Here is a 19,843-nt window from a genome sequence, read left to right as displayed (position 1 = left end):
TTACTTAACAGTGCTTTAGTCTGCTGCGCCACCAAGGCTCTATTACACTTTGGTCATAAAGGCTGGGCTACCTTCTCCCCACCTACACGCTTTAAATTTACTCCCCGGTTTCACTTGGATGCTAACACTGTTATGATTTCAGGACTATGAAATGAGAGTTTTCTACCACCACGCTGTTAAACAGAAAATAGAGTGATTTAGGGATAAGAACCATGTGACTGTAAGGAAGGTATGGATAGCCTGGAAGAGCCTGGATAGCTCAGTAGACTAATGCATTGTAATTTAACACCAGCTGTCTGCAATTAAAGTAAGATCGAATCTCGCCAGGCTCAAGGTTGACTCAGCCTTCCATCCTTTCTAAGGTAGGTAAATTGAGGACCTAGTTTGTGGGGGCAATAAGCTGACTTTGTATAAATATACAAAAGTATGAAGGCTATTGCTTAACGCACTGTAAGCCGCCCTGAGTCTCCAGAGAAGGGCGGCATATAAATCAAAATTAAAAATAAAAAAAAAATTAAAAAAAAGGTAAACAAGCACAACCGGATGAGCATTTTGAAATGTTTACAAACCTCCCGCTTATAAAAGGATGTACAAAACAGGAGGCTGCTTCAGCGAGCAATGTCAACTCATTAGGACTGGTGTTAGGTGTATCTTTTGAAGGGCCTCTCATCTCCACACCTCCATGTGAATCTTCTGAGCTATGGGGTCTTCTATGAGCTATGTCCTCTCTTTTGGATGTGACCAAGCAGGGCATTTGATCTGCTCTACAATACCCACAAGTGGTGCATCATCATTTTTAAAGACCCCGTAATCCCTTGCAGGGTAGAGTCTGGGCAACTGAATGGAGCTAGCAGGGTGTTTTAATGGCGGATGCCCTTCCTGTTGCCAATGTGGAGTTTTGTTCAGCAGATATATTCTCATCGTGCCCAGAGAGAGAAATATCTGCCTCTACCTAGGATTGAATTTGCAGCCTCCTGATTGTGAGGTGAGACTGCCACCTCTAGGCCACCACACCATTCACCCACAAGCGGTACATGTATCCCAGTGGTGGAATTCAGCCAGTTCGCACCTGTTCGGGAGAACCGGTTGTTAATTTTCTAAGCAGTTTGGAGAACCAGTTGCTGGAAGAAATCTTATTTTGTTTTTTTTCTGCTTTACAGGGCTAATCCTGTAAGGAAGGCAGGAAGGAAACATTCTGGTGTTGTTTCTAGCCTAATCTTTATTGCCCTGCTTACAGAAACTGCCTCTCCGGTTAACCCTTATTACATTGTAACAGCTAAGGCAAAGTGCCCATCGACATGAGTGACGTTGAGTTGGCTACGCCCACACGGTCACATGACCACCGAGCCATGCTTACCCAGCTGGTCATTAGGGCAGAGAACCGGTTGTTAAATTATTTGAATCCCACCACTGATGTACTCCGATAATCAAATACATTCACGCATCCAGGTGCACCTCCCTCATCCTCCAGAGCATGCAAATAGCACCTCAGCCAGGTTAAATTTCAACAACTTTTATTTGTACAAGGATTCACCATAGCACTGACAGCAATAGGCTTGGCTCTTTTTTTCGTTCCCGAGTTGCCTTTTTTTTTTTTTTTTGTGCACACAGGACTTTAAAATAAAATAAAATAAAATTCTGGGGCTTCTTATCCTGGATAGCTTTTTTTTCTTTTTTCTTTTTCTTTTGCAATATAAAAGGCTCTTCCTGGTTCTGTTCACCGGACCCACTCTCTCCACCCCACCCCACCCCATCTCCAGACATTTCCCCCTTCCCCACTGTATACAGAGCACATACCCAAAGCTGAACTCCTACCAGCATCTCCGAGACGTTGGACAAGTCCATGTTAAGTTACTGTAAAAATGACGCCTCTCGGTTTTCCTCTCTGCTTTCAATTCATATAACATATATATGCATTTTTTTTTATTAAAAAATATATATAAATAGGTGCAGGGAATCTCAAGCGCCCTGCACCGTTCCCTGTGAGAGAGAATACGCCATCTCAGGATGGGAGCCGCTGTTGCCTGCCAGGTGTCCCCGGGGAAGAAAACTGAAGCAAGAAGAAACATAGGCATAGGAAGTTGCGTTAGTATGCGGCCCGGCCTGCTTCCAAGCCCGTTCCCGCAGAATAAAAATGGGAAACGAGTCAGAAGAGATGCAGGTTCAGCTAGGACCTCCGGAATCTGACCACAAAGGTCTGGAACTGAAAAAAAAGGCAGGTTGGTGGGGAGTTTTGTTCTGCCCCCTCTTACCTGTTTGCATTTGAGCAGTTCTGATGCTCTGGCTAATTTCAACTTCCACACGTGATTTGACATTTTGCATTTATTTAAAGGAATGAACTGAACATATCCAAAACAAGCAATCGCCATTGGCCCCCATGATGATGATGATGTATTCGGGAGAGCTGAAAAAAGAGCTTTCCTGACCCCTTTCCCCCACCTCCCTTAACAATACTTTTCCCCGCTTCTGTTCGCTTCCTCTCTGTAATTCCCACTCAATCCGGTGATATTTCCTGCAACGTGGAAAGATAGCAATAGCAATAGCACTTGGACTTGTATACCGCTTTACCGTGCTTTACAGCCCTCTCTAAGCAGTTTTACAGAGTCAGCCGATTGCCCCCCCCCCCCCACAACAATCTGGGTCCTCATTTTACCCATCTCGGAAGGAAGGCTGAGTCAATCTTGAGCCTGGTGAGATTTGAACTGCCGAACTGCAGCTAGCAGTCAGCTGAAGTCGCCTGCAGTCCTGCACTCTAACCACTGTGCCACCTCGGCTCAGGTGGATGGATTGGAAAGGGGGCTTTTAAAAAAGTACTTGTCCACTCTGCAGTTTTAAAAGTCACACTTCTTGTGAGATAAAAATCAGGATTTCTCCCTATCCTCCTCCTCCTCCTCCTCCTCCTCCTCCTCCTCCTCCTCCTCCTCCTCCTCCAGATAATCTATTATTTAACTTAACCCTCTGTAACCCTCCCTGTCCCTTTCCCCACAAAGGCACAAAGATAGTTGGCTCTAACAATCATTATTATTATTTTTTAAAAATGCTGGAATTGTGTTTGCTTCCTAGTTTGCAAAGGGTTTCCCTCCCCTCTCTCTCCCTTCTTTTTTTTTTGTTCTTTTTCTTTATATATACACACATTGTTCTTTATATAATGAGACTTCCCCCCCCCTTAAAAGCAACAACAATGAAAAATATATCAATTTTGTTAATATAACTGTTCCATAAAATTCTCTCTCTCTCTCTTTCTCTCGGCCAGTCTGTCTGTCTCTGCTCCCCGATTGCTTCTCTTGAAAGGGTGGATCATGCCGTCATCTTGCCATTGGCCCATGAGCTCCTCTTGTGTAGTCTGCGTTTATAGGTGGAGGCTGTGGGAGGAGAGAGGGAAGAAAGGAGACCTTGTTACTCAGGAATGGTGGCTACACAGAGGCCTGGCTTGTCCCTGGGTTGAATTGAATGAGTTTTTCCCTACTGCTGGCTGTCTCTCTCTCTCTCTCTCCCTCTCCCTGTGGAAAAACACCGCAGAGGCTGCAGCGTGTTGTTTCTCTGGCTGCCCGTGGTGAGTGCCACGACGGTGCCAGATTTCTCCCTCTTGCACAATTGTGCTTTTCCCCCCTTACTTTTGGACCCCCAGGAGTTGATGTATTAGTTGGGTGGGGATTTCTTGATGCATTGAGGGGGGCGGGGAGGTCCTGTCCTGCCTTCCTCCCTGTCCCTCCGTTCCTCCTTCCCACAAACAGACTTCAGGCCCTGCCAGAAAAAATTGGGTTCCTGTCCCGCGGATGAGCAAGAGAGCTGTTTGAAAGGGACCCAGATGGAGAGCGGGAGTTGTGTTGTAAATGAAAGCCTTGTTAGCGTAAAGAGTTAGGAAAGTTTAATCTTTTGACCGTGTGGCTTAAAATGAAACGGGAGCTTCCTCCCTCTCCATTTTTATGATGAGGATAGAAAATGGTCCAAGACTTTCTTGGAGCCTTGAAATCTAACCCATAAGGTAAAGGTAAAGGTTCCCCTTGCACATATGTGCTAGTCGTTCCCGATTCTAGGGGGCAGTACTCATCTCCGTTTCAAAGGTGAAGAGCCAGCGCTGTCCGAAGACGTCTCTGTGGTTATGTGGCCAGCATAACTACATGCCAAAGGCGCACAGAACGCTGTTCCCTTCCCACCAAAGGTGGTCCCTATTTTTCTACTTGCATTTTTGACGTGCTTTCGAACTGCTAGGTTGACAGAAGCTGGGACAAGTAACAGGAGCTCACCCCGTTACACGCCACTAGGGATTCGAACCGCTGAACTGCCGACCTTTCGATCGACAAGCTCAGTGTCTTAGCCACTGAGCCACCGTGTCCCCTTAACCATAACCCACAAGGTATGCTTAGCCTATCAAAAAGAAGGATTAGGGGGACATGATAACTGTCTTTGAGGACTTGAGAAGAAGGGAGTACTAAAGAGTACTCCCTTCAGTACTAAAGAGCAGGATAAGAAGTAATGGGTGGAATCCTGTTAAAGAGAGATCCAATCTAGAAGTAAGGAGGAACTTTCTGACAGGGAGAACAATCAATCAATGGAATAGCTTGTCTCCTGGAGTTCTGGGTGCTCCATCACTGGAGGTTTTCAAAAGTAGACTGGAGAACCATTTAACCGGGATGGTATAAGATCTATCTTGAGGAGAGGGGTGGGCTAGAAGACCTCCAAGATCCCCTGCAGCCCTATCATTCTATGTTCTATGAAGAAGGTTATGCTACCATTTCTAGTAAAAGAGCCAGTTCAGATGAACTATACAGATCCACACAGGTTGGGCAGTTCTGCGGTATAGCTCAAATTCTCCAGCTGAGTTAGAATACCGTTCAAACAGAAAGTCAGTTTGTTGTAGAGGTTGAGCCATCAGGTAGAGATCGTGAATTCTACTCTTGCTTTAGACCCAAAATTAGCTGGGTGACCATAGGCCAGTCCCTCTCTCTCTCAGCTCCAGGAAGGAAGAGGCAATAGCAAAGCACTCCCCAAAATCTTGCCCAGAATACTGCAGGGACTTTTCCAGGCATATGATCAGGAGTGAACAGTATTTCAAGGGTGCATATAGCACTAGCAATAGACTTAGACTTATATACCGCTTCATACATACACACATAGTGCTTTTACAGCCCTCTCTAAGAGGTTTACAGAGTCAGCCTCTTGCCCCCAACAATCTGGATCCTCATTTTCGCCACCTTGGAAGGATGGAAGGCTGAGTCAACCTTAAACCAATCAGGATTGAACTGCTGGCTATGGGCAGAGCCTGCAATAATGCAATCTAACCATTGTACCAACAAAGAAGGAAGGAAGGAAGGAAGGAAGGGAGGGAGGAGGGGAGGGGGGGAGGGGAGGGGAGGGGAGGGGAGGGGAGGGGAGGGAATGGAATGGAATGGAATGGAATGGAATAGAATAGAACAGAACAGAACAGAACAGAACAGAACAGAACAGAACAGAATAGAATAGAATAGAATAGAATAGAATAGAATAGAATAGAATTCTTTATTGGCCAAGTGTGATTGGACACACAAGGAATTTGTCTTTGGTGCATACATTCTCAGTGTACATAAAAGAAAAGATACATTTGTCAAGAATCATAAGGTACAACACTTAATGATAGTCATAGTGAACAAATAAGCAATAGCTAAGAGCAATAGCACTTAGACTTACATAGCATTTCACAGTGCTTTACAGCCCTCTAAGCAGTTTACAGAGTCAGCATTTTGGGCCCCAACAATCTGGGTCCTCATTTGACCCACCTCGGAAGGATGGAAGGCTTAGTCAACCTTGAGCTGGTGAGATTCGATCTTCTGAACTGCAGCTAGCAGTCAGCTGAAGTAGCCTGCACCGCGCCACCTTCAGCTCTTATGCACTGTCACACACACATTGAACAGCAATCTTATCTTGACCCCTCCGTGTGCAACATTTGAAGAAAGGAAAAAAAAACTGCACGAATTGAGGAGGAAAACGACCACGTCTTGCAGCTTAGGACCATTTTTCCTCTTTGGCTTGTCCAAAACAAATCCGTGCATCAAAAGATCAGGGCTTTTATCTTGTGGGGTAGGAACCCCCTGTCTTTGTTCTTCTCCCAAATGCCGTATTGCATGCGTTAGCAAACCGATTTCTGCTTCAGTTCGGAGTCTTATTCCCTACTACATCCATCTTTTCGGATGTTTTTTTGGGATGGTCATGCGATGCACAATATGTGCTTACATGACCGTTCCAGGAAACGTTGAGAATAAGGAAGGAGACTAGAGAGCTTCATCTTCTTCTACCACTGACCAGTTGGCTGGGCTGAAAGGTTGAATTCCAAACCCCTTGGAGGCCATTACTTTTTACCCCTCTTTAATTTATACTCATCCTGTCTTTGCGAGTTCCTCTACTTGCTCTCTGTTCTTGTACAATTCTGAGAAACCCAAGATTTATAGAAAGTTGCTGAGGACCATATGTTGTCCAAGAAGACCTTGCCAACTATTGGCAATCCTTTAGTTAATTAAAGGACTCCGGGCTCCGTTTACCAGCCAGCCCCTGCAGTCCAACTTTCCTACATGTTTGAATCCCTAATCTCTGTCATGTTAAAGCTACCGTCAAGAGCATTTCCCCATGTAGCGAAAGATTCGGTGGAGCAGCCTGCATGTTAGAATGAATCATCCGATCGCTTGCTAACAAGGAAAAGAAACGCTAGGACCGTAACGTGGTACGCAAGGGACGTCTCTGTAGCAGCACAGGCATTGTCTTAATTGAAAACAGGTTTAAATCTCATTTGTGGAAAGTCTTTCAGGGATTTCCCTCCTAATTAAAAGAACATTTCAAACGAGTAGGTGGTTCAGACAAATAGTGTGAACAGGGTAGAGAGAAGCAAGGGAATTCGTTGCAGCTCTAATTCTATCAGGAGGAAAGGCAATATCTCTCCTTCTGCTTGATTTTCTCCCGAGTTGTCTACTTTGCTGAGTCACCCCCAGGCAAATAATAGCCAAATGTTACCCCTCCCCCCTTTTTTTGAATACAGAAATATTTAATATAGATAGTTGCATGCTAGCTAAGCTTAGTCAGAACTAGCCAGCTTGGTTTATAAACCAAGGTAAGACATACTCAGACAATTACATTAATCAATATAACATCATGTATATATATATATATATATATATATATATATATATATATATATATATATATATATATATATATATATATATATATATATATAAATAATCCGGTTGAATAAATATTATTGTAAATTTCCATTTGGGCTGCTATCATCATCATCATCATCATCATCATCATCTTTTAAAGACCTCATAATCCCTTGCGGGGTGGAGTCTGGGCAACTTAATGGAACTAGCAGAGTGTTTACTGGCCGGATGCCCTTCCTGTCACCAATGCGGAGTTTTGTTCAACAGTGTGCCCAGAGAGTGAAATATCTGCCTCTACGTAGGATTGAACTCACAGCCTCCTGATTGTGAGGCGAGAGGTCCACCTCTAGGCCACCTGTAGCACTCTCTATTTGGGCTGCTCTACCCTCCCCCTATTGGTTATAGGGGAAAGGGTACAAATGCCGAAAGTTCATCAGAAAACCTTACGTACGGTCTATACAGGCTATCCGAGGCTCTTCCCACTGCCCACTTGATTGGCATCGGATGATGGGCACATGGCGCTGTATGTAATCTTGATTGCACTGGTAGCGCACCATAGCGTTGATCTCATAGCGGTCTTTCTTCTTGCCAAAGTGCCTGGCATTCTCAACTGCGGGAGGGTCTCCACAGGCAACTGGGGGAAGAGAAGGACATTTTTCAAATTCTTTTCTGCTCAAAGCAGCACTCGGCCAACAGGATGCTCCTGTTCTGAGCTAGGCTTCCCCAAAAAGCACGAAGCAGAATCCTGGTCCCGACAAAACCCCTTTTATTAAACAAACAGTGAATTCCTCTCATTCACCTTCAGCAAAGTCTTTTCAAGGGAGAATTTACAGTCACGGACCTTATCTGGCTTGGAGAGCTGCCAGGCTGATATCTTCAAAACTTGGCAAGGAGTCTCAGAGAGTCACGAACCAATTAAGTGAACTAATTGTCTCCTGCAAACTCCCCTCCCCTTTTGCTCCTCTTTTATTCCCTCTGAGAGGTGGGTAAAATGAGGACCCAGATTTGTTGGGGGCAATAAACTGACTCTGTAAACTGCTTAGAGAGGGCTGTAAAGCACTGTGAAGCGGTATATAAGTCTAAGTGCTATTGCTATATTACAAATGACATTTGTATTACTTGTATTACAAATAATATTGCTATTGCTATAATACAAATAATACCGGTATGTGAAGGAGTGGCTTGAGACAGACTTGGGGAAACAACTGCCTGAGGACTAGTAGCACTGCAGCAAGTGGTTATGCTTAAATTTCCTATAGTGTCATAGTCCAATGTGGTATGGAAGCATTGTAGGACATTTTAGTAAAGACCAGACCCAGTTATGTGGTGCTGATTTTAAACATTGGGCCAGAAACTACAGCTTGGGAGAAGTGCTATGGCCTTTCTTTATTAACTCCAGGAGACATGGATTATGATCTTCTCAAACTGTCATCCCAGAAAGAAGAACAAAGGTCACACAAAAGGCAGTAAGCAGGCTTAAATATGTACCTGAACAATGCATGTACCCTGGAGAAGTTCAAACGAAGACATGTTAAATTACCCGGAAGAGCCTCATAAATGTAGCACTTGTAAGCAATATCCTTAGAGTGAATTATGGCTTCCAAGAGGCCTGTTTTCTACAACTGGTTATGATTAGCATGTGTTGCACTTGGAACAGGGCCAGTAGCTTTCAATATTTCATTTTTCAGCTGCGGGGACAGCTTGTCCTTGGATCTGCCATGTCTTTCCTCGACTCTTGCCTCACTGCTTAGCGCCCTTAATCATTGCTCAGTCCTGACAGTGGCTTCCTACTTGTCCTCAGGATCTTGACTGCTGAGATGCAAGCCTTTTGCAGTCATAATCTTGGACTGCTTCAGTGGTGGGTTACTCCCGGTTCTCCCCAGTTCTATAAAACCGGTAGTAAAATTGGCGGGAGGCTCCGCCCACCCACCCGGTTGTCATAATTGATGATCTGCGCACAGTGGTGAAATCTACAATTTGTTACTACCAGTTCTGTGGGCATGGCTTGGTGGTAGTGGGGTAATGTGACTGGGTGGGCGTGGCCAATTTTATTTTATTTTTTACTTTTAAAACCATTTTTTCTACAACCTCTTCGGCGGAGAGGTTGTAAAACAATGCTTTCAAAAGGCTCTGAGGATCCCAGCTGAGTTGCCTGATCGTCAGAGGCTTTTTTCCTTTTAAATGCCTCTGACGATCCAAGCTGAGTTGCCTGATCGTCAGAGGCTCTTTTTTTTTTTTTACTTTTAAAAGCATTTTTTTTCAGCCGAAGAGGTTGTAGAAAAAAATGCTTTTAAAAATAAAATTAAAAAAAGCCTCTGATGATTGTGCGGCTCAGCTGGGCATGGGGGGGGGGCAGGGATTTTTGCTACCGGTTCTCTGAACCACCCGCCTCCATCGCTACTGGATCGGGCGATCCAGTCTGAACCGGGAGCATTTCACCTCTGTCTGCACATACGCAGAAGCTTCTGCGCATGTGCAGAAGTGTGCACGCGCGAGAGAGGTGGTAGTAAAGGTAAGTAGAACCCACCCCTGGACTGCTTGATTGGGCTGTGTGAGCCCTTCTGCACCGGACGTTGAGCCTCACCTGTTCCTTTCTTGCAAGTGAACGGCAGGTGGTAATTACATGGCACATCATTCCATTCACCCTTCTCATGCCAGATCATGACCACACAGTCTTCATCTTTGGCAAAAAAGTTATCCGGCTGGTTAGGTCGCCAGTTCTCATATTGCTAAGGAAAGAGAGAAAAAGATCCGGAGTCAAACAGAGAGCCAGATGAAGTGGGGGGAAGGTGGGGGGGAAGAAAGAGACAAAGTCATGATTAGAACTTTCACAGTTCTCCATTTTTTAAAAAAAAGTTAGAAGCAGTTGCCGCTTTCCCATAAAGTTGGTTTTGCTCTATAATGCTGGAATTTGAGGGTCATAACCTGCTTGCTAGGTAGGGGTGTAGTTTTTGCATCAAACTCGCATTTTCCATTATGGATCACAAGCACCTTTGAGGAAGGAAGACATTTTAATTAAGGAAGATGCCTGATCCATCCTGCTTTGAGATGCCGAACCACTTTTTGGACAATGGACTATCTGGGCTTTCTGAGGGTTACATTCTAAATGGGGCATTTCTAAGATTAAAGAGGGAGCCAAGATCAATACTGATTTAATTTGGTCGCCCTCTCAATATTAGTAAAAATGGAATGATACCATGAGTAACATCAAAGGTAAAGATTCCCCTTGCACATATGTGCTAGTCGTTTCCGACTCTAGAGGGTGGTGCTCATCTCCGTCTCAAAGCCGAAGAGCCAGCGCTGTCCAAAGATGTCTCCGTGGTCATGTGGCCGGCATGACTCAATGCCAAAGGCGCACGGAACGCTGTTACCTTCCCACCAAAGGTGGTCCCTATTTTTCTACTTGCATTTTTTACCTGCTTTCAAACTACTAGGTTGGCAGAAGCTGGGACAAGTAACAGGAGCTCACCCTGTTACGCGGCACTAGGGATTCGAACCGCTGAACTGCCGACCTTTTGATTGACAAGCTCAGCATCTTAGCCACTGAGCCATCCTGTCCCTACTACAAGTAACATTACTCCCTGCATATTTAATCATTCCCCTACTGTAACATTAAACATAATTTGGTGGATTCTGGAAGCTGTCTCTAAGACTTTGCGTTACTCTAGGAAGATCTGGGGACTTGGGTAATTAATATACTTCTAGAGTAAGAAGGGTGATTTGTATCCATGCTACAAACATACTGTTTCCCATATTTCCTCCTGTCCATGTAGTCTTTTCTCAAACTGGCACTCCCCAAATAGATGTCCTGTTAGATTCTTGGATTTCTGAAGCATTGATTTCCCAACAGTCCAGAAATATCTCTATATTTGATATCTTCCAGAGTCTAACTTACAAGAGAATGTCCATCAGACCAGCGAAAGTCATCTTCTACAGCTCGGTCACTTAACCCAACCCACTGGTAGTTCTGTGCATTGCCTAGATAACACACAGAGAAAGAGAAATTAACAATGAATGCTGGTTTATTTGAAGGCAGAGGATGAGTCTCTGGATTTTGAGCCTAGGAGCAAGATTCAAACTAAACTAAGGAGCACTTGGAATTCAATGCAAAAAGGTGCTTTGGAACACCCAAATTGCCTACAGTTCTTTAAAGCAGCTGCATCTGTTCCCAGTACTGCACATCTGCCTCTTGAGTTGCATAAGGATCCCTGGAAGAGACATGCAAGGTTTAAGGAGTTACCAAGAGATGCTTGCTTTTGAATCTAAAGGACTGCACAGCTCTAGCTTAAGTAACAATCACATTAAATGAGGAACAGTTTCTTTCATTCATTCAGTAAGTAATAATGAGGTATTTATTCTGGTTTAGTTTTAGAAAATACTGCATAGAGGACTGGATTGATTCAGTTTTCACGTACCTTTAAAAATTCTTCCATGCCATTGGAAAGTAATTAATGATAACCTGTTTCTATCAGCAGCAATGGGAATGGCATTATTATTGATACACAAGTATCACAATCTTTATTATTGTCTCAAAGGTGCTTTTTCAAGAGGCAATTGGACTTTCTGGTTTTTCTTTGAAGGTGTTTCTCTTCTCATCCAAGAAGCTTCTTCAGCTCTGGCTTCTTGGATGAGAAGCGAAACGCCTTCAAAGAAAAACCAAAAAGTCCAGTTGCCTCTTGAAAAAGCACCTTTGGGACAACCATGACCTGGATGACTGAGAATCTCCATAAACCTTTATAGTGAGACACAATCTTTTTTGGTGGGAAGAAGAGTCAAGCTGAATGTTAATTAACATGATATGCAATTGGATTCTACTTTCATATTTTTTTGGAGTATAAGACGCACCTTTCCCCCACCAAAAAAGAGAGTGAAAATCTGTGTGTGTCTTATACTCCGAATGTAGCCCTGCCCAGCCTCTGAAAAGGAGGTTTTGAGAGGCTGAAAAAAGTCTCAGAAACGAAGCTTCAGAAAAAAAGCCTCAGAAACAGAGCTTCAAAAAAAAAAAAAAAAAAAAAAAAAGCCTCAGAAACAGAGCTTCAGAAAAAAAGCCTCAGAAACAGAGCTTCAGAGGCTCTTTTCCCTGAAGCTCTGTTTTGGAGGCTTTCAGAGGCAGAAAAAAAAGTTTTCAGAAGTTTCAGAGGCTGAAAAAAAAGCAAGACACAGAGCTCACAACTAACGAACCTGTTGCTAAAATTCACCTCTGGAAACAGCTGATTGGGGGTATTCCAGGAGGCTGATCCACCCGCCAATCAGCTTTTTTTCTTATTTTCCTCCCCAAAAACTAAGGTGTGTCTTATACTCCGAAAAATACGGTATTTATTTTTTCAAAACAACAAGCAAGGTGGAATAATTTTGGAAGAGGCCAGAAACTTCTTCAAGCTCAGATCATTTCCTTCCTGGAGACATCCATGGAGTTTTGTTGGCAGCCCTAAAGAAGCAGTTGGCCTTTTCCTTTCTTCTAGTCTAAACATGGGTTGGTTTGATTTTTCTTCTAACCAGATCTGAGCTTACAGTACTTTTCTTGTCTGTCAGCGACTGCAGAATAAACTCCAACTCATTTCAGAAGCTCACAAGCTTAAATTGGTTGACCTCTCAGGAAAGCCTCCCTCAAGGACTATGGAGAGATTTAAAAAAAAATGGGGATAATTGTGTGTTATAGTCTGAGCCTCCTTGGATAAATAAGACCACGTAAGATTTCTTTCTTAAAATAATGACTTCCTCCTCTTCTTAGGCCTAAAGAGCAATGACTTGCCCAGCGATAAAAACTGTGGTATACTAATTGTGTCTGACTTCAGTCATTACTCATTTTCTGAAAATAGCTTCGTACTTATTTTTTCTATGAGTATTAAAAAATGCTACCATGGATCCATGTAAAAGATTGATTTTCTCCCAACAAAATCAATCATGATTCACCTTGGTTTGTTCAAACCAGATTTTCATTTTACACTTCAGCATTGGTAAGAATTTGAACAGATGAGTAATGAGCCCCACAGACTGGGAACAGGGACTCAATTTTACATGCATCCTGGCTTTTACAGGATGGGTGGGTGGGTGCTGTTCTTATGAGCTGTAAACCATGGGTCCATGAAGGGCTTCAAAAATTTTAGCAAGGGGTTCTCTGCCTGGTTGCTGGGTGGGCGTGGCCATGGTGGGCATGGCCTGGTCAGCCTCCTGCACCATGGTGTGGTGGGGCGGGTGCTTTTGCCCTCCCCTGGCTCTGGAGGCTTTCCTCAAGCCTCCAGGAGGGCGAAAATGGCCTCCCCAGGCTCCAGAGGCCCTCTGGAGGCTGGAAACTACTGATAGGCCCATTTTTCGCCCTCCCCAAGCCTCTACGTGCACCCTGCACTTACCTGCATCCAAAATGGGCCGCGTGGGGACTCCTGGGCGGGGCGGGATGGGATGGGAGGAGCCAGCCAGGAGTGGGATTTGGGGGTTCTCCGAACTGCACAGAATCTTAGCTAGAGATTCTCCCGAACCCCTGCGAACCCCCAACAGCCCACCCCTGGGTCCATGCAAACCATCACTTGAGAAACGCAATTAGTCAATTGGAATATGAATTGTTCTGAAGCTTCAAACTGGATGCCTCTGAATTGATTTGGATCTTAATCGGCAATTCAGGGGACCTTTTGCATCTGGGGAAAAGCACTTGTTCCAAATTATTTCAGAAGTCTGAATTAGGTCAAGTCAGGTCTTTGAATCCATTTGAAATCCAAATTACATTGTGAATGATTGACAGAGCTCTAGTACACCATTACATCCATATCAAATAGTTTTCTAAAATGGTCCATTTTTCATTACCATGAAATGAAAGATTTCTTTAAATTGTATGTTTTTTTTTAAATAGGAAAAAAAACACCCCAGTATCCTCATACAGTATCATATGGCCCCAAGGTGTACTAAAGTACCTAATAACCAGGACCATATTATCAAAAAAATTAACTGCAAGGTCAAATACAGATATTCTTAATCTTTCTGACATAGTTTATTATAAACTACTAGCTATTTTCTTTTCTTTTTTGTAATTGCATGTATTTTGGAAATGTTTCTTGTTAGACTTAGAAGTTATTGATTTCTCTAAATCTAATCTACTTACTAATTGTGAAGTTTTAAATGGAATTCTATGGCTTATATATTCCCTTTATATAAGAGATTTCGTAGCCTCCCATCTTATTATCAAGTTTCTTTGACATTCTTTTTAAAATAAAATAAAATAAAAATTAAGCCCTGAAATGCATGTTTTGCTGCTTGGTCAATATAGAATGAACACTTCCAACTATTTTGGCTGTTTTAGTGATTTCCTTGCAGTTTTTATTTCTAAAGCGAAAATATTATGAATTCCATAAGCAACATTCAAATAGATTGAAAAAAAGCCAGGGAAAAATTGATGAAACGAATGCAAGAAACTAAAGCCCAAATTTATTATTAATGATGAATTTATGATCCCTCACCCAAGTTGTATATGTTTCAATTTTCCATAGTAAATAAAATAATTAATTTATATAATTTCAAGTTGCTTGGATATTCAAAGGACATTCAATATTTAGATTAAAAAAATCCCAAACACCTCCCTCCAGAAAAGTAGCAGAGACTGCCAACAATTTACAAATCACAGTTTAAGAATCTATAGTCTAGTTTAGTCTAGCTTGTCCCATAATCATTACTGAATATCAATGGAATGGTGATACATTTAGCACATTTACAATGCACCCAATTATTTATTGAAATTCTTTGGGTGGATTAGAACATGAATAAAATATTAAACTTCTACTTGAAATAGAATTTGAAAATTTGGAATAGAATACAACTGAAAAGATTACTAAAATGGAAATACAAGAGATAAATCAAGAAAAGAACAAGCAGCAGTTATAACGAGGAATCCTGGATAATGCCTCTTTATTGGATTCACAAAGTAGTTTGATAAAACTTCTGAAAATGTTTTGGAATATCAAAGAATGCTGAAAGACCAAGTCTTGCAACACAACTGGAACACAACACAAAGGCTAAAATTGTGAAGCACACAAAAGGAAGGAATATAAAGTTGGACCATTTGATCAGGGCTAAATTATTCGACATTTCTAGGGATTCTAATGGTATTTTGAAGGCTAATAGATTAACCTGTGGCTCTGTCCACTGAAATATTGCCAACTTTGGATTTTACACAGCTTTTGTGCACTATAGTTCATGATAATATTATAAAGTTGCATTGGTGCAGTCTATTAAAATATACCACTTAAAGGCTGAGCCATAAAAAGTCAACCTATCTAGACAACCCTTCTCCTGTAAGTGAAATTCAGAATCAGTACTATATTCTGTATCAGTGTTGTAATCCTAAAAGTCCATTGGTTTGGGGATATTTTTATTTTTTTTAAAGACATGTCAAGTTGCCATACTTACTGTTCACAAATTCTTGCTCTTCAGGTGTGATGATACTGCTCAGGTGGGATTGATGCTTTCGGCATAGTTTCTCTGCCTCCATCCAGGTGAGTTTCTCTTCAAAATGCTTGTAGCAGTTACCTTGAAATTTAATCCAGCCTGTTTCACATTCTGCCAGATCTAGACACGAACACAACAAAGATCACATGAAGAAGAATCAAAGCAAAGGGTGACATTTTTTAACCCCTTCCAAAACTCTCTGTAGCAAATTTGACGGCACTTGACTCAGAAGTTGTGTAAAACTTACCTGTTTCTCCAAAAACAAAGAATTATTGATTTCTTGCCAACGAATGTCATCACTTAAAGTAAAGGGTACTGAAGAGTTTATTAGAACCGTCAAAATGGTGGGAAAAATAGTGTTTTACAGTCATCTAAACTATAGAGCTTCTATCTAAGGAAACATTCAGATTATGAGCTAGTAAAAATATAATCCTGCAGCAGTGGTTGCTCCCGGTTCACACCGTTTCTATAAAACCAGTAGTAAAACCAGCGGAAGGCTCGGCCCACCAACCTCAACATCATCAGAACACTTCTGCGTAGGTTTGCTAACCGGTAGTAATGGTAAGTAGAACCCACCCCTGTCCTGCAGGATATTCTTTAGTCATGTATAACTTGATACATGTTATGGAGAAATTAACCCATACTATTTCCTTAAGAGGGAATATGAAATTTTAAAAATCAGTTCCATGTGCTTGTGGAATTTAATTGTTGTGCCCTCCTATGCATTTATCTCACACACAAAGGGCACCTAGAGTTTTATGCTGTATATGTATGTCAGGCTTTTAAAGGCATTTTTTAACAAGCTCTTCGGCTGAAGAGGTTGTAGGAAAAATGTTTTTAGAAGGAAAAAAAAAAGCCTCTGACAATCAGGCAACTCAGCTGGGATCGTCAGAGGCTTTTAAAAGCATTTTTTACAACCTCTTCGGCTGAAGGTTTTAAAAGTAAAAAAAAAAAAAAAGTTGGCCACGCCCACACAGTCACATTACCCCCCCACCACCACCAAGCCACGCCCACAGAACCGGTAGTAACAAATTTTACATTTCACCACTGATCTGGATGATGCCTACTGTCTAAAATATACGATTCCACACTTATGCACTTGGCATTGCACAGAGTTCTATGGCGTTCTTGTCGCTTTTAATAAATAAATAAATAAATAAACCTTCTAATTTTGTTTTGAAGCCATAAATGGAGAGATCTCAATAGTATATTTGATTTTTGTCTCCAAGCATCTCAGAGACGAGCCTATATTTTCTGCGAGGGAGACAAATGAATAGGAACCTTTGGTTAAGGAGAGACGAAAAACGAACACAATCATAACATTATTAATGCCAAGTAGAACAGAATAAGTACGTGTTTTCTCTTCTCCTCGTTTTCTACTTCTAAAAATAAGTACTCTTTCATAATAGACCAGATGAAGGACCTAATATATACATCTTAAGTACATCTGACACACACAGAGGTGTTTTTATGGGGGGGGCTCTGACTCTTCACAACTTATTTCACAACTTATTTTATTTGCACCATGGTGCAAATAAAAGCTTGACTACAGGTAGTCCTCAACTTACAACATTTCATTTAGTGACCGTTCGAAGTTATAGCGGCACGGAAAAAAGTGATTGATGACCCTTTCCCCACACTTATAACCATTGCAGCATCCCCATGATCGAAATTCAGACCCTTGGCAGCTGACTCATATTTATGACAGTTGCAATGTCCCGGGGTCATCTGATCACCTTTTACGACCTTCTGACAAGCAAAGTCAACGGGGAAGCCAGAGTCACTTAACAACCATGTTACTCATTTAACAACTGCAGCGATTCACTTAACAACGGTTAAGAACGGTCGTAAAATGGGGCAAAACTCTCTTAACGACAGTCTCCCTTCGCAACAGAAATTTTGGGCTCCATTGTGTTCGTAAGATGAGGACGATCTATAATACAGATTTCCTTTTTCTGTAGGGAGCAGTGGTGGGTTTCAGAAATTTTTACTACCGGTTCTGTGGGTGTGGCATGGCTTGGTGGGCGTGGCTGTGTGGGCATGGCAGGGGAAGGATACTGTAAAATCTCCATTCCCACCCCACTCCAGGGGAAGGATACTGTAAAATCTCCATTTCCTCCCCACTCCAGGGGAAGGATACTGCAAAATCCCCATTTCCTCCCAATCATCTGGGAATTGGGAGGCAGAGAATAGATGGGGGCAGGGCCAGTCAGAATTTTTACTACTGGTTACTACCAAACTACTCAAAATTTCTGCTACCAGTTCTCCAGAACTGTTCAGAACCTGCTGAAACCCACCTCTGGTAAGGAGGCTTCCACAACCTGTTAGCCGAGCATGCACTGAAGCATCCATACATTGTTGTGGCTTGCATTTGAATACAAACCATTCTATTTTGCAAGACAAAGTGAAGAGCAATTATCTTTCTGTTTTTCTCTCACAACTTTCAAGTTCCTCCGTACAGCTGTGATCAAGGTATGCATCCGGAAATAGATGCTTAGGGAACGAAGAGTACCAAAAAGAAGAAGCACTTGAATAAAATGCATATTTTCCAGGGAAAATTGCCTCTAACAAAGGATATGATTTTTCAAGTGGCAGTCGTAATTGAGGCTGTGGGAGAGTCGCCTATAGATTTAGCTAAAAGGTTTTCTTTGCTTACGAAAAACGGTAATGCAAATAATCAGGTATCTTAGAGTGTCAGACACACACACACACACACACACACACACACACAACACTAAAACGGGGACAGCTTTGGGATGACAGTGTGATAACAAACATCTCCCTTGTTCTCCGACAGGTTCCCTAGCCTATCGGCCTTTAAACTTTTTAAACAAACCTTTGAATTAAATAAGAAACGGGAAGATCAGGTTTATTTTTTAACAGCAGTTATTGGCGTCCTGGGCCACATAGACATTCTTAGAAAACAAACATAGTGGATAGTGGCACCCCATTGCTATGTTTGAAAATGTGCCTCTCCGTCAGAGGTGGGTTTCAGCAGGTTCTGACCAGTTCTGGAGAACCGGTAGCAGAAATTTTGAGTAGTTCGGAGAACCGGTAGTAAAAATTCTGACTGCCCCCATCTATTCTCTGCCTCCTGAGTCCCAACTGATCGGGAGGAAATGGGGATTTTGCAGTATCTTTCCCCTGGAGTGGGGTGGGAATGGAGATTTTACAGTATCCTTCCCCTGCCACGCCCACCAAGCCACACCCACAGAACCGGTAGTAAAAAATTTTTTTGAAACCCACCACTGCTCTCTGTCCACAAAATGGATGCAGCCATTTTGGGAACATCCTATATATCATGACTGGCCAACCTTGGCAACTTTAAGACCTGTGGACTTCAACTCCCAGAATTCCCCAGCCTGCGTGGTTGGCTATGGAATTCTTGAAGTCCACAAGCTCTTAAAGCTGCCAAGATTGGACACCCCTGTTGTATATGCTCGCTATTTTGTAGTTGGGCTTATTTCAACTGTGGCCATCGGTTCTAAAGTTGGAGGACCTCTAGCTCAAAGTGTGCAAGGAGTTCTCACCTACCACCTGCAATTGTGACTGGGAACTCTGTCACTACGCAATGCACTTGTTAAGTCACATTTATTTATTTATTGGTTCGATTTATATGCTGCCCTTTTCCGGAGACTCAGGGCGGCTTACAATGCGTTACGCAATAGCCTTCATACTTTTGTATATACCTGCTTAGTAGGGCTTTCGGTCCCCCCTTTTTTATACAAAGTCAGCTCATTGTCCCCACAAACCGGGTCCTCATTTTACCTACCTCGAAAGGATGGAAGGCTGAGTCAACCTTGAGCCTGGTGAGATTTGAACTCGCAGTAATTGCAGGCAACTGGTTCTACTTAACAGTGCTTTTAGTCTGCTGTGCCACCAAGGCTCTTTTTAACTGCAACTTGGAACTGGTTTCCCCACTGACTTTATTTTAGCCCTGGTGGCACAGTGGTTAGAATGCAGTATTGCAGCTTAACTCTGCCCACAGCCAGGAGCTCGATCCTCACTGGTTCAAAGTTGACTCAGCCTTCCATCTTTCTGAGATCAGTAAAATGAAGACCCAGATTGTTGTGGGCAATAGGCTGACTCTGTAAACCACTCTATTGCTATTGTTATTGCTATGTAAAACACTATGATGCAGTATATAAGTCTAAGTGCTAAGTGCTATTGCTATTGCAGGCGAACTCTGCCTACTGCCAGCAGTTTGATCCTGACCGGCTCAAGGTTGACTCAGCCTTCCATCCTTCTGAGGTCAGTAAAATGAGGACCCAGATTGTTGG

At 42.6% G+C, this 19,843-nt stretch overlaps 1 protein-coding gene across 1 annotated transcript in view; it reads right to left on the bottom strand.

Annotated features, from left to right (window-relative positions):
* Positions 1-3,242: 3,242 nt before the first annotated feature.
* The window catches only part of ACAN (aggrecan), a 56,084-nt gene continuing 39,483 nt past the window's right edge, over positions 3,243-19,843 (bottom strand). The window contains exons 14-18 of the mRNA XM_070953286.1: positions 15,525-15,683; positions 11,026-11,108; positions 9,715-9,859; positions 7,582-7,764; positions 3,243-3,362 (exon numbers count right to left, since the gene is read on the bottom strand). Coding sequence (XP_070809387.1) covers positions 3,298-3,362; positions 7,582-7,764; positions 9,715-9,859; positions 11,026-11,108; positions 15,525-15,683 — 635 coding nt within the window. The 3' untranslated portion in view covers positions 3,243-3,297. The remainder of the gene's footprint in view (positions 3,363-7,581; positions 7,765-9,714; positions 9,860-11,025; positions 11,109-15,524; positions 15,684-19,843) is intronic.

Source organism: Pituophis catenifer, unplaced genomic scaffold, assembly GCF_029215685.1.
Source record: "Pituophis catenifer annectens isolate HBS135680 unplaced genomic scaffold, rPitCat1.0.hap2 SCAF_14, whole genome shotgun sequence".
NCBI classification, from domain to species: domain Eukaryota; kingdom Metazoa; phylum Chordata; class Lepidosauria; order Squamata; family Colubridae; genus Pituophis; species Pituophis catenifer.
This window is presented reverse-complemented; position numbering and strand designations above follow the sequence as displayed.